This window comes from Gigantopelta aegis, chromosome 1 (genome assembly GCF_016097555.1).
Source record: "Gigantopelta aegis isolate Gae_Host chromosome 1, Gae_host_genome, whole genome shotgun sequence".
NCBI lineage: Eukaryota > Metazoa > Mollusca > Gastropoda > Neomphalida > Peltospiridae > Gigantopelta > Gigantopelta aegis.
Genome location: NC_054699.1, coordinates 9239766 through 9259845, shown reverse-complemented (window position 1 = coordinate 9259845; position 20080 = coordinate 9239766). Strand labels below are relative to the sequence as shown.

At 38.2% G+C, this 20080-nt stretch overlaps 1 protein-coding gene across 1 annotated transcript in view; it reads left to right on the top strand.

Annotated features, from left to right (window-relative positions):
* LOC121370401 (IQCJ-SCHIP1 readthrough transcript protein-like) overlaps window positions 1–20080 on the top strand; it is a 218990-nt gene that overhangs the window by 75976 nt on the left and 122934 nt on the right. Inside the window, exons 6-7 of the mRNA XM_041495597.1 lie at window positions 11464–11544; window positions 16666–16793. Of these exons, the coding sequence (XP_041351531.1) occupies window positions 11464–11544; window positions 16666–16793 (209 nt within the window). The remainder of the gene's footprint in view (window positions 1–11463; window positions 11545–16665; window positions 16794–20080) is intronic.

Genomic DNA, 20080 nt, shown 5'->3' with positions numbered 1-20080 from the left:
AGTTAATTTAGTAGGCTCGTAGTTAAGACCTGCGGATGATGAGGTGTCTCCCTAGGTTTCCCATAGGGCCCTTAGAAAGGGCCTGATCTCTTCTGATCGTGGCATGACAACCCAGGGGAGACTCAACGCAATTGTACATTGTTGTATATATATACTGCAATTGTGGTTTTTGAATATTTGGTATATAATATATATAGAAAACATTGTACCTGTTAGAAAGTGGGTTAGTTGTCAGTTGATTAGTGAGAGAGGGTGTAGTTTCTGAGCCCTTAAGAACTCGCTCTTGGTTACGAACCCTGTACCTACTAGCCTGTAGTCTGATGGCTTAACCACTGTGCCACGGAGGCCAGTTGTGTGTTTGTCTAATTCTTCTAAAACAGTTTCTCCCCTTAACAAGCTTTTCTTTTAGCCCTAGCCTCGCATCACCCTTTCATGCTAATCCCTTAATTCCAGTATTACCATTAAATCCCTCAAACCCCACCCCCCACCACCCTCTGCCATTTCACAATGTTATAGTTATTTCTGTTCATATCATCATTTCTTTGGGGTCTTAAAAAAGAAGCAGTCTGTTTTGTTTAACAACACCATTAAAACACATTGATTTAGTAATCATTGGCTATTGGATGTCAAACATGTGGTAATTTTCACATAGTCTTAGATAGGAAACCCGTTACATTTTTCCCTTAGTAGCAAGGGATCTTTTATATATCGCACAGACAGCATTTTTGTTTCAAGACTTTATTTCATGCTGTCATATTTGTTCAGTAAACCAGCAGTCAGTGCGTTTGTTTTTACCATTATTATATCAGCTGTGCCTGGTTTATTTTTGCCAATAAAATGTTTTAGCTTCATTATAGATTAATTACACTGCTCTTGTAACGAACACCGCCCACATATCCTACAAACCACCGCCTACTTCAAGACATAGTGAATGTTCACTGTTACGAGTTGTGTCACCGTGATCTACACATACATTTATATCCAATCATTTGTTTTCACCCGATTGATTATTTTGTAAGGTACAGTGACATTGTATGGTTATCATAGCAGCAGGATACAGGGCTTCTAGAAAAAAAAATTAAAATCCACTAGCCATGGGATCAGTGATTTAATTTTTTTTTACTAGCCACGATTAAAAATTCACTAGCCCTACTTTACTTTAAGCTGATACAATTTGACTAAATAATAGTAATAATCAGGGGCCTAATTCACAAAGGTCTCTTAGGTTCTTCTAGACAGCAACCCATCCTCTTTGCAAGTCTTTTAGCATTGCACTGCGAGATCGCAAAGTTGCAAGAATTTAGTGAATTAGGCCCCGGATATGTCACCTAAAGATAAAGACAGAGTTTAAAAACACTAACCTTGGGGTTTGGGGTGGGGTCAGGATATTTATATTTACAAAATAGACTGACAAACAAAAATGGTCACTAGCCATTGGGCATGACTATAGTAGTTATTTACTAGCCCAACACTGAATATCACTAGCCATGGGAGTGGGGCTACCATAATCTAGAAGCCCTGTCTGGCATGACTATAGTAGTTATTTACTAGCCCAACACTGAATATCACTAGCCATGGGAGTGGGGCTACCATAGTCTAGAAGCCCTGTCAGGCATGACTATAGTAGTTATTTACTAGCCCAACACTGAATATCACTAGCCATGGGAGTGGGGCTACCATAGTCTAGAAGCCCTGTCTGGCATGACTATAGTAGTTATTTACTAGCCCAACACTGACTATCACTAGCCATGGGAGTGGGGCTACCATAGTCTAGAAGCCCTGTCTGGCATGGCGACAGTAGTTATTTACTAGCCCAACACTGACTATCACTAGCCATGGGAGTGGGGCTACCATAGTCTAGAAGCCCTGTCTGGCATGGCGACAGTAGTTATTTACTAGCCCAACACTGACTATCACTAGCCATGGGAGTGGGGCTACCATAGTGTAGAAGCCCTGTCTGGCATGACTATAGTAGTTATTATACTAGCCCAACACTGACTATCACTAGCCATGGGAGTGGGGCTACCATAGTCTAGAAGCCCTGTCTGGCATGACTATAGTAGTTATTTACTAGCCCAACACTGACTATCACTAGCCATGGGAGTGGGGCTACCATAGTCTAGAAGCCCTGTCTGGCATGACTATAGTAGTTATTTACTAGCCCAACACTGACTATCACTAGCCATGGGAGTGGGGCTACCATAGTCTAGAAGTCCTGAGGCTATATAGCACAATGTAGTGGAAGTATGTGGGGGGGGGGGGAAACAAGGCCCTGGTAGGCTAGGTGGGATAGAAGGAAGGAAATGGTTTATTTAACGACATACTCAACACATATTTATATGGCATCGGACATACAGTTGAGCACCATACATATTGAGGGAGGAAACCCGCTGTCACCACTTAATGGGCTACTCTTTTCGATTAGCAGCAAGGGATCTTTTATATGCACCATCCCATAGACAGGATAGCACATACCACAGCCTTTGATGTACCAGTGGTGGTGCACTGGCTGGAGCGAGAAATAGCCCAAACCGATCGCATATCAAGCGAACGCTTTACCAGTGAGCTACATTTTGTATGTCTCAAGGTGGGATAGGGTTAAGACATAGTGAGTGCTCTGTTCATTTCATATATATATATACACAGAAAGTGGGACTTAGTCCAATGGTAAAATGGTCACTTGATGCGTGGTTGGTCTAGGATCAATCCTCGTTGGAGGGCCTATTGGGCTATTTCTCGCTCTAGCCAGTGCACCACAACTGGTATATCAAAGGCTGTGGTATGTGCTATCCTGTCTGTGGGATAGTGAATATAAAAGATCCCTTGCTACTAATGGAAAAATGTAGTTGGTTTCATCTCTATGACTGTCAAAATGACCATATGTTTGACATCCAATAGCTGATCATCAATAAATCAATGTCGTTAAAATTTACTTTTGGTGGGTGGGAACCGGTATCAAGAAGCGAACCGAGCACCTACCAGCCTTGAGTCCAATGGTTTAACCATTACACCTCTGAGGCTGGTTGACTGCTCTGTGTTACGGCCTGTGTCACTGTGATCTATACCTGTATGAAGGGCAAATATCCAGTCATTCGGTTTCAGTTAATTGATTATTTGTAAAGTAGATTGGGATCTAGGTAAGTGGGTAGAGTGCTCGCCTCAGGTGTTTTGATCTTAGGATTGAACCACTTCAGTGGACCCGGGGAGGGACGTAGCCCAATGGTATGGTGCTCGCTCGATGCGCGGTCAGTCTGGGATGGATCCCCGTCAGTGGGCCCATTGGGCTATTTGTCGTTCCAGCCAGTGCACCATGACTGGTATATCAAAGGCTGTGGTATGTACTACCCTGTCTGTGGGATGGTGCATATAAAAGATCCCTTGCTGCTAATCGGAAAGAGTAGCCCATGAAGTGGCGACAGCATGTTTCCTCTCTCAATATCTGTGTGGTCCTTAACCATATGTCTGACACCATATAACCGTAAATAAAAATGTGTTGAGTGCGTCGTTAAATAAAACATTTCCTTCCTTCCTTCCTCGGTGGACCCATACCCATGACTGGTTTATCAAAGTTCTGTCTGTGAGAAAAATGAATTTTACAAGAAGACATTATTTTATTTTTTCCCGTCTCTTAACCTAGGGTTTCTGCCAGAGGGTAAAATGGGCATGGCGCCATACCCACATTTTTTTCATATTTTTAAAAACTTTTTTTTTTTAAGTTAACCTTTTGACAAAATGAATGACTGTTATCATTATTGTATAATTTTCTTAACCCTAACCCTAAAATTAACCCATTTTCTTTCTGGGAGAGCCCCCCCCCCCCCCCCACACACACACCCCATACCCACTGTTGACTGTGGTTGCATTCAATTCCATAGCACCGTACCCAAAAATGTCTTTGTGGCAGAAACACTGTAACGATAATCTGTAATTACAAGTTAACAGTTTGTTTTAACGACATTTCTAGAGAACATCGATTTATTAATCATGGGCTATTGAATGTCAGACATTTGGTAATTTTGATACATAATCTTAGAGGAAACACACATTTTTCCATTGGCAGTAATTATAAAGATCTCGTATATGCACTTCAGTTCCCACATACAAAATCAGAACTTACAACACCCTTTAATACCTCAGTCGTGGGCTGATTGTAATACATGCAAAACAGTATACATGTATATAGTTGAGTATTTATTGAAGTGCAGGACGTAATCCAGTGGTAAAGCACTCGCTTGATGTGCAGTTGGTCTGGGATCGATCCCTGTCAGTGGGCTATTTCTCTCTGCAGCCGGTGCACCACGATTGGTACATAAAAGGTCATGTTATGTGCTATTCTGTTTGATGCGATGGTGCATATAAAAGATCCCTTGCTACTAATGGAAAAAATGTAGTGTGTTTCCTTTCTTAAAGTATATGTCAAAATTACCAAAAATTTGACATCCAATAGCCAATGATTAATAAATAAATGTGCTCTAGTGGTGTCGTTAAACAAACAAACTTTATTTATTTATTAAAATACACAACTTCATGTTTGGATTTACCATAGTTTGACACCCAGTAGCCGATGTATTTTTCTTGCTGGGGTGTCATTAAACATCTATTCTGTTCTATTAATGTATACACTGATTCAGTTATGTTTGGGCTCTAGGATAATTTAAACAACGGAAACAGTGTCAGAGTTGCTCTGATTAATTTGTTCTGTGTCTAGCTTTCATTTTCACTCATTTCCTTTCTGAAATCCACAAATCCCCCCCCCCCCCCCCCCATCCCTTCCCAATGTTCCCAGGAATATCCATCACCATGTCCGGATGATCTAGATGAAGCACAACAGATCTAAGCAAGATTACTTCACAGTAATCAGATTTGCACCACCGGATATAAGAACTACGTGCTGATAGGTCAGAATGATGTGAGATTTGATGAGAGCTGTGTGCTGATTGGTCAACGTGATGTGAGAATTTGTTGATTTCAAGATTTCCACTTAAGCTACAAAATGTTCGACATTAGTGTGTGAATCTTGTCGTGTCATCAATCAAACGGCCACAGACATAACACTACACAAGCATGAGCAATTTCACACGATGGTTCTGATGCTTTCTCCTTTAAAAACGGTCATTTTGAAAAGGGTCTGGATGTAAGCCTAGTGGTAAAATGCTCATCTGATGCGTGGTCAGTCTGGGATCGATCTCCATTGGTGACCCATTGTGTTATTTCTCGTTCCAGACAGTGTATCAGTTTATCTTTTTTGAATTTAGAGAATTTGAGTCCTTTTTGTGTTTCTCTTTGGGATGGGAAATATTTATAGGGCAAAATGAAATGGATAGTAATTTGCTTAGTTTTCAATAAATAACTAAACAGAATGTATCCATTTTTGTCTTTTAAAAATTTAGAGAATTCCAGTACCAGCTTAATTAAGCTTCCAGTATTTTTCTTGGATATTTATAGGTCAAATTGAAACAGAAAGTAATTTGCTTTGTTTTTTATAAATAAATAAACAGAAAGTATCCAGGCATTGATATTGAATTTTTTTTAAGATACCACCAGAATTGTAAAGATGATGTAATATGATTATCATGGTATTCCAACCCACAATGTGGAATTCATGGAGGAATGGGAATCCTGCTGAATTCACAGCCTGGTTATTGTGTTTGTCTTGTTAAAATTCAGGTTCTTACTTCAAAATTCCAGTGCTTTCTGCATTTGTCTTGGCTGATTTGTAGAGGGAAGTGAAACAGAAAGTAATTGGTTTGGTTGTGTATAAATAAATAAACAGAACATGATGGCTCTGTGCTTTTGGGTGTTTTGGTTCAACAATCATTTAATGAGGCATGAAAGGCACAGTTATATTGTACAAATGGATAAAGGTCATAAACCACCTTCAGTTTCCATTAACATTTACTGGATAAACATGTAAATACTTTTACTGTTTTTTAATAATGCTACAAACATAGCAAGAGTCGTATGGAATGCAGTTTTGTTTGGGGTGGAACATAGCCCAAAGTGCTTGCTTGATGATCAGTGAAGTCTAAAATCAATCCGCATCAGTGAGCTCTTTAGGGTATTTTTTGTTGTAGCTGGTGCTTCACAACTGGTATGTACTATCCTGTCTGCGGGATGGTGCTATATAAAAGATCCCTTGCTGCCAATGGAAAAGAGTAGCCCATGGAGTGATGAAAGCAGGATTCCTTTCTCGTTTTATCTGTGTGGTCCCTAATCATACATGTATGTCTGATGCTATATACCAGTAACTGTAAATTAAAATGTGTTGAATGCATTTTTAAATAAGTATTTCCTCCTTCTACTTTTTTTTTCTTCTGTTTTGCTAGTTTTTTTTCAAATACCAGTGTATGTACCAGTCTCTTCGGAAGCATAGTTCCAATCCCACCACTGCCACCATGACATTGTAACAAAATGCATTATTTATAATGTTATTTGAAACAATAGGAGTGGGATGTAGTCCAATAGTAAATGTGTTATTTAGAATATTGTTACTTGAAACACACAATTATTTTGACCTACTGATATTGAGTAGTTATACATCAATCACACAATTTTATGTGCTGGTTAATAAACATGACGTGATATGTGATACTATAATATCCACTATTTGTAAGGAATACCAGTATATTTATCTACAAAACTCATTTTATTTTATTTTTATTCTACTGGCTTTTGCTAGTAGTTATATGTTTTTTGAAACAACTTGCACAATAAAATAACATCTAATGGCTACTGTTATAGTATTCTCTATAAAATATATATGGTACATGTATTATATTATGCTCTCTATTTTGTAAGTAATATAATTGTTTTTTTAACTGTCAAAATATAAACTGACATAGTAGGCCTATAAAACATTTTCTCCAAATATTCCAACTAGTTGCATGAAATTAAGATTTAGTTTCATATTAGGACCAATCTTTGAACAGGTTTTCCAGTAATCCTTTATATAGACTATAATCTGTTGCCATTCCATTAATATTGATAGAGTACCGTGTTGAAATCCATTGCTAATAGAGTTTCATCTCAAGACTTTTTCTCCGGTGAACATCGATCATGGTCAAATGATTCCTGTAATGTAACTGTTGCTGTCTAACTGGTTTTATAAAGAAACGGAATACAGGACTTGAAATAGTGCAGCTCGCTATTGTCATCTGTGATGAATTATAATGGAATGAAAAGGATTAAACAAAGCTGGCGCCAAATATATAAGCACTGTTTCGCATCTCATTGCATCTGAAGAAGGGACTGAAGTGTCGTTAAACATTCATTCATTCAAAAGGAAAAGACTTGAGTGTCTGTTGACATTAATATAGGTAGGTACATGTAGGTAGGTAGGTAGGTATAGGTAAGTAGGTAGGTAGATAGGTATAGGTAAGTAGGTAGGTGGGTAGGTATAGGTAAGTAGGTGGATGGATAAATAGAAGGAAGGAAGAAAATGTTTTATTTAACGACACTCAACACATTTTATTTACGGTTATATGGCATCAGACATATGGTTAAGGACCACACAGATATTGAGAGAGGAAACCCGCTGTCCCCACTTCATGGGCTACTCTTTTCAATTAGCAGCAAGGGATCTTTTATATGCACCATCCCACAGACAGAATAGTACATACCACGGCCTTTGATATACCAGTTGTGGTGCACTGGCTGGAACGAGAAATAGCCCAATGGGCCCACCAACAGGGATTGATCCCAAACCGACCACACATCAAGTGAGTGCTTTACCACTGGGCTATGTTCAGCCCCTGGATGGGTGGATGGATGGATGCATGGATGGATGCATGGATGGATGGATGGCTGGATGCATGGATGGATGGATGCATGGATGCATGGGTGGGTGGATGGATGGCTGGATGCATGGATGGCTGGATGCATGGATGGATGGATGCATGGATGGATGCGTGGATGGTGGATGGATGGATGGATGGATGGATGGGTGGGTGGGTGGGTGGATGGCTGGATGGATGCGTGGGTGGGTGGATGGGTGGGTGGGTGGATGGATGGATGGATGGATTTATGAATGGATGGATGGATGCATGCCTGGGTGGATGGGTGGGTGGGTGGGTGGGTGGGTGGATGGATGGATGGATGGATGCGTGGGTGGGTGGGTGGGTGGATGGGTGGGTGGATGGATGGATGGATGAGTGTGGGTGGGTGGGTGGGTGGGTGGATGGATGGATGGATGGATGGATGGATGGATGGATGGATGGATGGATGGATGGATGGATGGATGGATGGATGGATGGATGGATTTATGAATGGATGGATGGATGGATGGATGGATGGATTTATGAATGGATGGATGGATGCATGGATGGATGCATGCCTGGATGGATGGATGGATGGACAGATGGATAGATGGATAGATGGACGGATGGACAGAACTTGAAAAACTTGATTTACCAAGCATATACATACTTAAAATAATTACATGACAGTTGACACACATAAAAGTACCTTTCATTCTGGAGGAGGTAGGATAAAAATGGAAACTGTTTCTGAAAAAGAAACTAAAGGTAAAGTTTTAATACAAAATACTGGACATCTTGAAAAAATATAAAATGTAGTACACCTCAACCTGTGTTAAACAGCCACCTTTCTTAAAGGGCATGTTCCACTGTGTACAATTAACACTGGTATCTTGAAGTATCTTTTGTTATTAACATTTCTTATATGGATTATTGATTATTCTCTCATCCTTTCTTCTTTCTTTCTTTCAACTTATTTTCGTGCTTATATCCAGTTGAGGTTCAAGCACACTGTCCTGGGCACACACTTCAGCTATCAGTTGGTTAGTTGTTAGTGGTTAGTAAGAGAGAAGTTGGTGTAGTGGTCTTACACCTACCCATTGATTTGTTCAAACTTGCTCTGGGTAGGAGCCAGTACTGGGCTGCGAACCCTGTACCTACCAGCCTTATGTCCGATGGCCTAATCATGACACCACCGAGGCCGGTCTCTCATCCTTAGAACAGAGCTATCTCAGGAAAAGAAAGTATGAAAGATATTTATATCTTTCATAAGCTATCACATGATTGTACTTAACAAGGGAAGTATGACATTGTTGGTAATATACGACATCACATTATTGTGAGTAGGTTATATGAGGTTATCAGACAACAGTTTTAGATTGATGTTTTATTCCAGGATTGAAATTTCCACCACCTCAGATGTACTTGTTCTATATCCTATATGGCCACATATGAAGGAGTTTTATAATCTTACATATAATATAGATATATATATATATATACCTTAGTAGCATGTTGGAACAGAGCAGTGTATTCACTTAGATGGTCATATGTACAGTCAAATCCACTTAATTGCATAGCCCCAGTTCTGTGCAGCCGAATAATATGCAAATAACCAATTTATGCTATAAACCGATATGCAATAAAGTGGATTCGACTGTATCATCAATATATAATTGTACTAACAGTATAATTCATCAAGAGGTTAATAAAAACCTGGTGGGGGGTGTACAGGGCTCGACCTTAGTGGTATACCGGGGTGTTTTGGCTACAGATTTCATAACCTGGTGGGCTACCACTGAAAAAACATAGTCACGGCCTGGTTACGGGTGGGGGTGGGGGTGGACCTGTGTCTATTCACTTCAGTATGACAATGTACATTTTTTGTTATACTCTATGCAAATAAAAATTAAAATCTAGCTTGTGCCCTCCTCCCCCTTATTAGAAGCTGTCGCCTCCCCCTTACTATGAGCTGTGCCCTCCCCCACTAGAGATTGTGCCCTCCACAGCAGATATCAATCTTACGGACCTGATCAATGACTGGGGGGTGGGATGTAGCCCAGTGGTAAAGCGTTCGCTTGATGCGCAGTCGGTCTAGGATCAATATCCGTCGGTGGACCCATTGGGCTATTTCTCATTCCAGCCAGTGCTCCACAACTGGTGTAACAAAGGCTGTGGTATGTACTATCCTGTCTGTGGGATGGTGCATATAAAATATCCCTTGCTGCTAATCGAAAAGAGTAGTCCAACAAGTGGTGACAGCAGGTTTCCTCTCTCAATATCTTTGTGGTCCTTAACCATATGTCCGATGCCATATAACCGTAAATAAAAATGTGTTGAGTGCATCCTTAAATAAAACATTTCCTTCCTTCCTTCCTTGATCAGTGACTGTATTGTGAAACAGACATTAGTTACCCATCTTTCCATGCGTGATACAGCACAGATGAAAGAGAAACTGATCTCTGTTACAGTGTTAATCCCACTGGTAGTCACTGTGTACACGAGTATGTAATATTAATGAACAGTTGGATACATGGATATTTAATGCACGTCTTCAGTTCTGTATTGACGGCTCGTGGACAGAGCCCCGAGGCTGACAGTCAGAAAATTAGCTGGGCAGATTGAACATGTTATAATAACGTGGTAAAACGTCATGATTGGTCAGTAACTTATTTGTATAAATACTACAGTTGAGTTTGCTATAAATGGAATTCTATATTACACCTCATGTAAGATTAAAAACATTTTTTTTATTCTTTTGAAACCCACCCCTCAAACACTAACAATAACAACAACAAAATCAAAAGTAAAGAAAGAAAGAAGAAAAACCCCACAGAAAAACCCCTCAAAATCCAAAAAAACCCCAATGATCTCTTACATGAGGTGTAATATAGAATTCCATTTATAGCAAATTCAACTAGTATTTATACAAATAAGTTACTGACCAATCATGATGTGTTATTACATTATTATAACATGCTCAATCTGCCCAGCTAGTTTTCTGACTGTCAGCCTTGGGGCTTTACGAGCCGTCAATACAGAACTGAAGACGTGCATTAAATATCCATGTATCCAACTGTTCATTAATATTACATACTCGTGTACACAATGACTACCAGTGGGATTAACACTGTCACAGAGATCAGTTTCTCTTTCATAATTTTATGTTATCAAGACTAAAACACATGTACAATTCTGATTGGTTATTAATAAAGCACACTTCGTTTTTGTGTGTTATTACGATGAGCAGGCGTGTTGGTGTCTGATGTCTAGTGACAATTAGCGATGGTGTTTGTGGGTATTTAACATTTTAAATGATGCTATCCATGTCACTTAGATATTTTCTAATATCTTCTTCTCGTTGTTCTTTAGTCAAATCATCAGACCAGTCATTCCCACAAAAGAGGCGGTGTTCATTAGTGCAGTGACTGTTCCATGCAGTTTTATAATATTATTATTATACTAAATAGGTTTTTTTTGTTTCAGGATCAGCCACAAATTTCACATATCTGTCAATCGTATGGTTTTAGCCAATAATGGTGGAATGTGTGAGGCTAATGTTTGTTTTTTATGAGGACTGGTGACTTTCCTAAGCTAATGGTCCCCCAGGCCAACAGCTATATTTTTGAATTTCTACCTCTGGGAAATATTTTAAAAATATTTTCCTAAACCACAGATTTTGTACCACTTGTTTATTTGTATTTTTCAGCCACAAGCTTGAGGTGTTACTGGATGACGATGCCACGACTCGGAGAAATCGTAACCGGAACTATCTGAGTAAAGTCCTCACGTGAGTGTTTGTTGCAACCATCTGGAGAGAATTTAGGTTAAATTGAAGAGTGTTTTTACAAAACACATTTTGTCCAAAATTGGCAAACATGGAGGACATAGAGGATATTTCATGTTTTTTGTCAAATATGATTTATATCTCATCGAGTGAAGTTTGCAATCATATCTCACAAGTTGCACTGCATACTTAAGATGAGATATAAATTATATTTGACAAAAAACATGACATTTTCTATTTATTATATAACTTTTGGCAATTTACATTTATTTTTAAAATGCCAACAGCAAAATAGTTCTGGCTTTCTTACAGTGAAGATAACACTTTCTACAATGACGATAACACATTTTAGAATGAAATGGTGAAATTTTCACTCTAAAATGTGTTATCGTCACTGAGTGACTGATAACACTTATTTCACTGATATTTTAAGATATTTCACTAAATGTTATATAATAAATATTTATGTGTCTGAGTCGACTACAAGTTCAGAGGTTGATTTAAGGAGGGAGATTAGAGGGTTTTAAAAAAGTCTACCTTCACCCAGCACCAAGACCCAAGACCCAGAACAATATAAAATTCTCACGTGTGCTTGGTATATTCTGTTTTTGTAGGTTTTTTTATATATAATTTTTCTAAAACCCCTGATCAGATCAATAAAAAGTACTTTTTTTTTTTTTTTTTACACTGACACCCCCCCCCCCCCCTTCCATACACATACATAGATGCTACCACCCTCAAAATCCTAGATCTGCCGCTAAAGTTGAATTGGTTTATACATCATACCAACGTTTTTATACTATAAATTGAGGAGCAAACTATGGGTCGACCCACCCACTGAGTTGACTAATACTCAACGATATACAATACCTTCTGTATGACATACCTGTAATATCCGTTCCTGGCCATTCACCAGTGTATACATGATGGGCAATACAAAACTTATATTACCACTCACTGTCATAGTTTCTCCCTCCACATCAACCTGTTAAATACAAAACATATATTACCACTCACTGTCATAGTGCTTCCCTCCACATCAACCTGTTAAATACCAAACACAAAGCAAGGTTATCTACACAGTAGTTATTTCAAATGGATTAAATCCCATTATGTGGTTGGTATAAAACACTGGTATTTATAGAGTATTTTTTAATGTGGAAAATATCAACCGAGTCTGTGTTAATCCATTGGGCTATTTCTAGTTCTAGCCAGTGCACCACGACTGGTATATCAATCAAAGGACGTGGTAAGTGCTGTTCTGTCTGTGGGGTGGTGCATATAAAAGATACCTTGCTACTAATGGTAAAATGTTGCAGATTTCCTTTCTAAGACTTAATGTCAAAATTACTAAATGTTTGACATCCAGTAGCCACTGATTAATAAATCAATGTGCTCTAGTGATGTCATTAAACAAAACAAACATTTTTTCTTGCTAATGTGAACTTTTATAACGTTCAACACTTGAAGATGACAATTGATTTAGGTCAAGAAGATAGCAAATACGCACCACATTGACATAGTAGTTTTTTCTTCCCTAATGAAATTTATATAATTGGTGTTCTGCGTAAGCGAGGCTAAACAAATAAAAACAGTTAATCATTCTGGATCAAAAGTCTTTGGGCTGTGGGAAACGAAACTGGTTGGGCCAACCGACCATTGTGTTTAGTAAGTTACCTTTTAAATGAACTTTGAGCAAACTTGCATTTTCGTGTTATTTTATTTAAGGTGACGAAGTTGGGGCTGGGCTTATTTACGAATAAGGCCCTTATTTCTTAAATGCTATCAAAACGGAGGGGGAGGACCCGCCTGCTACCGATTTGATCGGGCTCCCTCCTCTCCCCTCCTCCCACCTTTCCTGTCATGCTTGTTCTGAATGTGCGCGTAAAACCCTATGACATGACATGACATGGAGGGGGAGGGGGGTATTCAAAGACATGGCCTAATTTCCGGTCAAATACTTGTTTGTAATCATTACTGTAAAAACAAATGCAGTGCATCGTGTTTATTGCTTTTGCGATGTCCGAGTTGTATATGGCTGGCGACTGATTGAAGTTTGCTTAGTTCACATGAGCATGTGGATTAGCTGCCGGTAAAGTAATTGAATAGTAATTTTAAATATTTTGCTTGAGAGGGGGTATTTGGGTGGGGTTTTAAAATTATATTTTAGGTGTGTTTTTTGTTTTTTCCCCTCTCCCAGTAGCCCACCGGGCTTACGTCATGGGCGAAACTGGTTGCCCTGTCGTGAAATTTGGTAGCTCCGGGAACGGGATGTGTCCAACCCTGAAGTACAGCAGATGTGGAGTAGGTTCTCATTGGTACAGCATTTTGGGACATTACATGTTGATTTGATTTGAGTTCAACTTATTTTTGTGCTTATATCCAATTAAGGTTCAAGCACGCTGTCCTGGGCACAAACTTCAGCTATTTGGGCTGTCTGTCCACGACAGTGGGTTAGTTTTTAGTTGGTCAATGGTTAGTGAGAGAGAAGAGGTTGTAGTAGCCTTACACCTCCCCATTGAGTCTTTAAGAACTAGCTCTGGGTTGGAGCAGGTACCGGGCTGCGAACACTGTATCTACCAGCCTGTAGTCCGATGGCTTAACCATGACACCACCGTGACACCACCATGACACCACCGAGGTCGGTATTACATGTTGCATTGCACGCCATTTTAAAAGTATGCCATCATGGCTTTAGATCTCACTAATTTGGACACGACAGACTTTGTGTCTGTTCTGAGCACCCCAAGGTCTTTTTAGTGCACTGGGGCGGGACGTAGCCCAGTGGTAAAGTGCTCACTTGATGCACGGTCAGTCTAGGATCAATCTCTGTCAGTGGACCCATTGGGCTATTTCTCGTTCCAGCCAGTGCACAATGACTGGTATATCAAAGGCCGTGGTATGTGCTATCCTGTCTGTGAGATTGTGCATATCAAAGATCCCTTGTTACTAGTTGAAAACTGTAGCGGATTTCCTCTCTTAAGACTTTGTGTCACAATGACCATATGTTTGACATCCAATAGCCGATGATTAATAAACAATCAATGTGCTCTAGTGGTGTTGTTAAACAAAACAAACTTTAAACTTTAAATAAACTATTAGTGCAGTAATGTTAATAGCTGGTAAAGAGTTGTACATGAATGTATTCAGAAATGCATTTCAAGTTATTTTAATCTAAATACGACTTAACATTCCATTAATTTTGAGTTTTTAATCTAAATACGACTTAACATTCCATTGATTTTGAGTTTTTAATCTAATTACGACTTCACATTCCATTGATTTTGAGTTTTTAATCTAATTACAACTTAACATTCCATTGATTTTGAGTTTTTAATCTAAATACGACTTAACATTCCATTGATTTTGAGTTTTTAATCTAATTACGACTTCACATTCCATTGATTTTGAGTTTTTAATCTAAATACGACTTAACATTCCATTGATTTTGAGTTTTTAATCTAATTACGACTTAACATTCCATTGATTTTGAGTTTTTAATCTAAATACAACTTAACATTCCATTGATTTTTAGGTGAAATGTTTTGAGGTTAGAACGTTTGTACTTATTTTGGCTATACTTATTTTGGGCACACCCTTTACCATATCAGCTTTGATGCAATCTAAAGCCCTGGGGCCTCATTCATAAAGTTCTCTTAGGCTCTGCTAGACAACAAAGCATCCTCTTTTAGCATTGCACTGCGAGATCGCAAAGTTGCGAGAGTTCAGTGAATTAGGCCCCTGGTCATCTATCAAAATGAAAAGTCTGTCATCCACACACATCATAATAAACTGGTTTTGTAAAAAAAAAAAAATTACTCTTCTGCATTGCATAATTTTCTCGTTATTCAACTTAAGAAATGGGACATATTTTTTTAATCACTCAATATATAAATGATAGTAATATTCGATCCAGCCTAATACTTCTGGACATAAATCATTGTTTTTCTTTCCTTTTTGTGTCTAAAAAATAAATAGCAATTGCCTTATTGGACATCAAATCATTGTAGCTCTTTTCATTTTGAGACTAAAAAAAAATAAAAATTGGAAATTCTTTATTGGACATCAAATCATGATTATTTAACTCTTTTTTTTTTTTTTTTCCATATAACTTAGAAGTGTTGGGATCACCTAAATGAACATAAATCATGGTAATTTTTCTTTATTTGTGAAAAATGTCGATAAACGGCTAATTAAATATACGGCTAATAGATTTTCTGTCTGTTACTGATAGCCTGGAGGTAAACTCCACTCATTCTGATAGTCTGCTGACAGCCATCAAGAATAAAAACGACTCGGTTACATATATTCCTGTCAACTATTGATTGTTTTCTTACAAGTCAGCCTTAATGGTAAATGTCGCTACTTGAGCAATGCATGTAGATCATTGATGAAACGAACAAACTGGCCTTGCTGGGGCACATTCCTTCATGTTAGAACATTTCAGCTGATTGATAAATCACTCCTCATAATTAAGTTCCAGGTAAGTGATTTGTAATTCCATAGGAAATATCTTGAGTAACGCTTGCACATGCACAGTGAAGGATCACTGGATCAGTAATATGATATTTAAATATTGGGGTCGGCTGGGGTTAAAGCAGCTTCTATTGAAAAAACCCACTTTGGTAGATTCATTCAAGTGATTTTTATTTTTTTTGTTCCAACCAGTGCACCACAACTGGTCAAAGGCTGTGGTATGTACCATCCTGTCTGTGGGAAAATGCTTATAAAAGATCCCTTGCTGTTAATGGAACAATGTAGCAGGTTTTCTGTGATTACTAATTGTCAGAATGACGAAATGTTTGACATCCAATAGCTGATGATTAATTAATCAATGTGCTCTAGTGTTGTTATTAATCAAAACAATTTTTGTTTTAACTCTTCAACAACCAGTGGGAGGCACACTGTAGCAATTCAGCGCGGGTGGCGAGCGTACATCAAGAACTATCAGTGTCTTATAGTAAACTGTTTTTATTTTGTAGAATTCAGCACGGGTGGAGAGCGTACATCAAGAACTATCAGTGTCTTATAGTAAACTGTTTTTATTTTATAGAATTCAGCGCGGTTGGAAAGCGTACCACAAGAACTATCAGTGTCTTATAGTAAACTGTTTTTATTTTGTAGGATTCAGCGTGGGTGGCGAGCGTACCTCAAGAGGAAGGCAGAGAATCAAGGACATCACTTTCCGGAGGATGAAGACGTCTCCAAGTCTGACGGCGATTCAGAATACAGTGAGACAGAGAGTGCTCTAGGTGCGTACATGTGTCTATTAATCTGCCTATTATTTACCTTTTTCAAGCAGTGTACGTTTTCTGTTCTGGGGGCGGAACTTAACCCAGTGGTAAAGCGCTTGCATGATGCGTGGTCGGTTTGGGATCGATGACCGTCGGTGGACCCACTGGGCTATTTCTCGCTCCAACCAGTGCACCACGACTGGTACATCAAAGGCCATGGTATGGTTTAAACAATATTTATTTAAAAAAAGAAATGGATTGGCAAACAGGCCATTGGCCTATATTAATGCCTCTCCACACATACTTTGTTACATACAATTTATAATATACACATATATCAGTTGACATGTTCTTCAGAGAATTAGAAAGAATTACATAATTTGCACTCAAACATAAAAACAAGTCTAAATGACCATCAAATTAATATACTTGTCCATGCGTACACATACCCACGTACATAAATATAGGCCGTGGTATCTGCTATGCTCTCTATGGCATAGTGCATATAAAAGATCCCTTATGGCAAATCGAAAAGAGTAGTCCATGAAGTGGCGACAGCGGGTTTCCTCCTTCAGTATCTGTGTGGTCCTTAACCATATGTCCGACGCCATATAACTGAAAATAAAATGTGTTGAGTGTGTCACTAAATAAAACATTTTCTTCCTTCCTTCACTTTACAACCAGTGTACGTTTTCTATTCTGGCCATTTTGTTGGGTTATTGAACTAGTGATTGATTATAATCGAAAAATTTATCGGTTTTAAAGGAAACATGTCACGTAACCCATATTTGGCACCAACCATGTACAATTAATTATAAATTGAATCACCTAAAAAAAAAAAAAAAAAAAAATTAATTACTTAAAATATCTCCATAAAACCCCCCAGATACGAGCTCTTAGCGGAAATTGCTGATCTTTAATGAGCAGGGCAATCACGAGGTCCGTGACGTCAGAGACGCGTCGCTTGATCTGAAGCCTTACACTTAAAAGCATTAGTCTGTACCACTCATAAAGAATCTAAGACTTGCACAGCTTACCAAAACAATGAGTGTTCGTTCGCAAAACGTTTTGCCATATCAATATGAGCTGTTAGTAAATGAAGAAAGACACACATTTACTTACAACAGTGATACTGAAGAAAAAACGGATAGCGAGTCGGAAGGTGGAGAAACCGATGGTGCCAGACCAGACCGGTCGACCAATTTACAGCCCGGAGCCCGAAAGTAACCCGGAGACAAAACCAAAACTCGGATGCTAATGCCGAGGTGTATACTGTTCATATTTAGCATAAAGATACACCTCGATATGATGTATTTAAATATGTAAAAAATATAAATGTAGGACAAAAAAATTTTTGTGTTTTTTTTAGAAAATATCGCATTTTTTATGTTCGGGCTGTACATAATGAAATCTGTATGCACAGTGTAAACAAACACTCTAATTTACAAGGCGCTTCACTTTCATTAACCTGACTTGTAAAACAACATAAATGACTTGAGAGTATAATCAACTTTTAAACTAAATATATTTCTATTTGCATCAATAGAACGAAATGGGGTTATAGTATTTTTCTCTCATAAAAAAAGTAGCATATTATTAGGCCTATTGGTAGGGTGCATTAGAGTAAAAATGACCACTCACGATACCCAAGTGATAATTTTCTTTTCTTTGGTACTACGTAATTGGTCAGTTTTGTAATTTTAGATGGGGAAAGTCTACTTAATCAAGGGTTTTACAGCATTATTTACAGTAATGAAGCAGAGCGGCTGATAATGTCCATTAACATTGTACTATAGTCGCGACAGGTTACGCCACAATACCCTGTGATCTTAAAAAAACTGGCACGTATTTTGTACGTATATCTAGACCATGGTAATCACTTACCTGGTCGATACCCTGCAATATACACCTGCCAATCGGGAATCACATGTGCAGGCCACGGAAAGAAAGGACCAATTAACTAAAACAACACTCCGATTCTCAAGTCAGCCCGTGGATGAAACATAATAGTTATTTCGACACCGACAGTAGTGGTTTATTTTGTATTGAACTTCGTGTTGCTTTGGGGCTTCGGGCGGTGAGGAACGTTTTTGTGACGTATTCCGCCCGAAGATTAAAAACATTATTTAAAATTATTGTTGTTTTCTACACGTTTTTTTAAAAACATATTTAAATACATCATACTGAGATGTATCCTCATGCCAAATCCCATGTTTGTATATGCCATATTTAATTACTTATTGACGTTTCCTTCTTTGGACGGTGAATACAGATTTTGTTATGTAGGCCTACAGCCCTAACGTGAAAAATCTTTTTTTTCTCCAAAAAAATAAATAAATAAAACTTTCTACATTTTTGTTTTAACATATATAAATACATCATGCTGAGGTGTATCTTTGTGCCAAATATGTACAATGTACACCTCGGCATTCGCAACCGAGTACTGTTTTTGTCTCCAGGTAACGTTCGGGCTCCGGGCTGTAAATAGACTGACACCAAAGTACTATGCGGTGTTGGTGTCCAATCTTTTCTTTTGCGATAAAATACACGCGTCTTTCTTTGGATACAATCCTTTGGAAAACCATAAAAAGACAATCCCGATCGTTTAAACTGTTTATTTTTACACCCAAAGGCCGCGCAGTATGGCACTGTTGGACTGAAAAGATCGTAAGCCCCTTACTCCATATATAAACAGTTAACAACAATGGAAGAGTACAGCGGCTCTGACATCACTTCCCTTTTTTTTCGAACGCTCACGAATAAATATGCATAAATCGTACTTTGATACTGATTAGCGTAATTTCTTCATTTTAAGTTAACTACACATATTTTATTGTTATAAAGTTATTTGTATATTATTTTTATATCATTTTGCTTTTAAAATGAGCTATAATATGGTCTCGTGTCATGTTTCCTTTAAGGACCCTGTTTCTCTAAAAATGGATAATAAATAAAAATTGGAAACCAAATCTTAACCTTAACCTTAACACCTTAACTGAACCATGATGGAGTGAAATCCATGTCAACCCTCTTTGCAATTTTAGTTTTTGAATTATGAACCATAGCCATAATTCAATTATTTTTACAAAATATCATTAATAAATGGAGTATGGTGTTTATGAAGATGGTTGAATAAAGTACATTTAGGGACAAATCAAATAATTTTTGTTCAGGTAATACTTTGTTAGACCAGTAAATAGGTCAGTGATCTGTGACAATATGCCTTTAAGTGTAATAGATCCTTCACATTAGATCCTTAAATAGTCATTAGATGTAAAATTAGCCATTTGTAGGTTGAACACAGC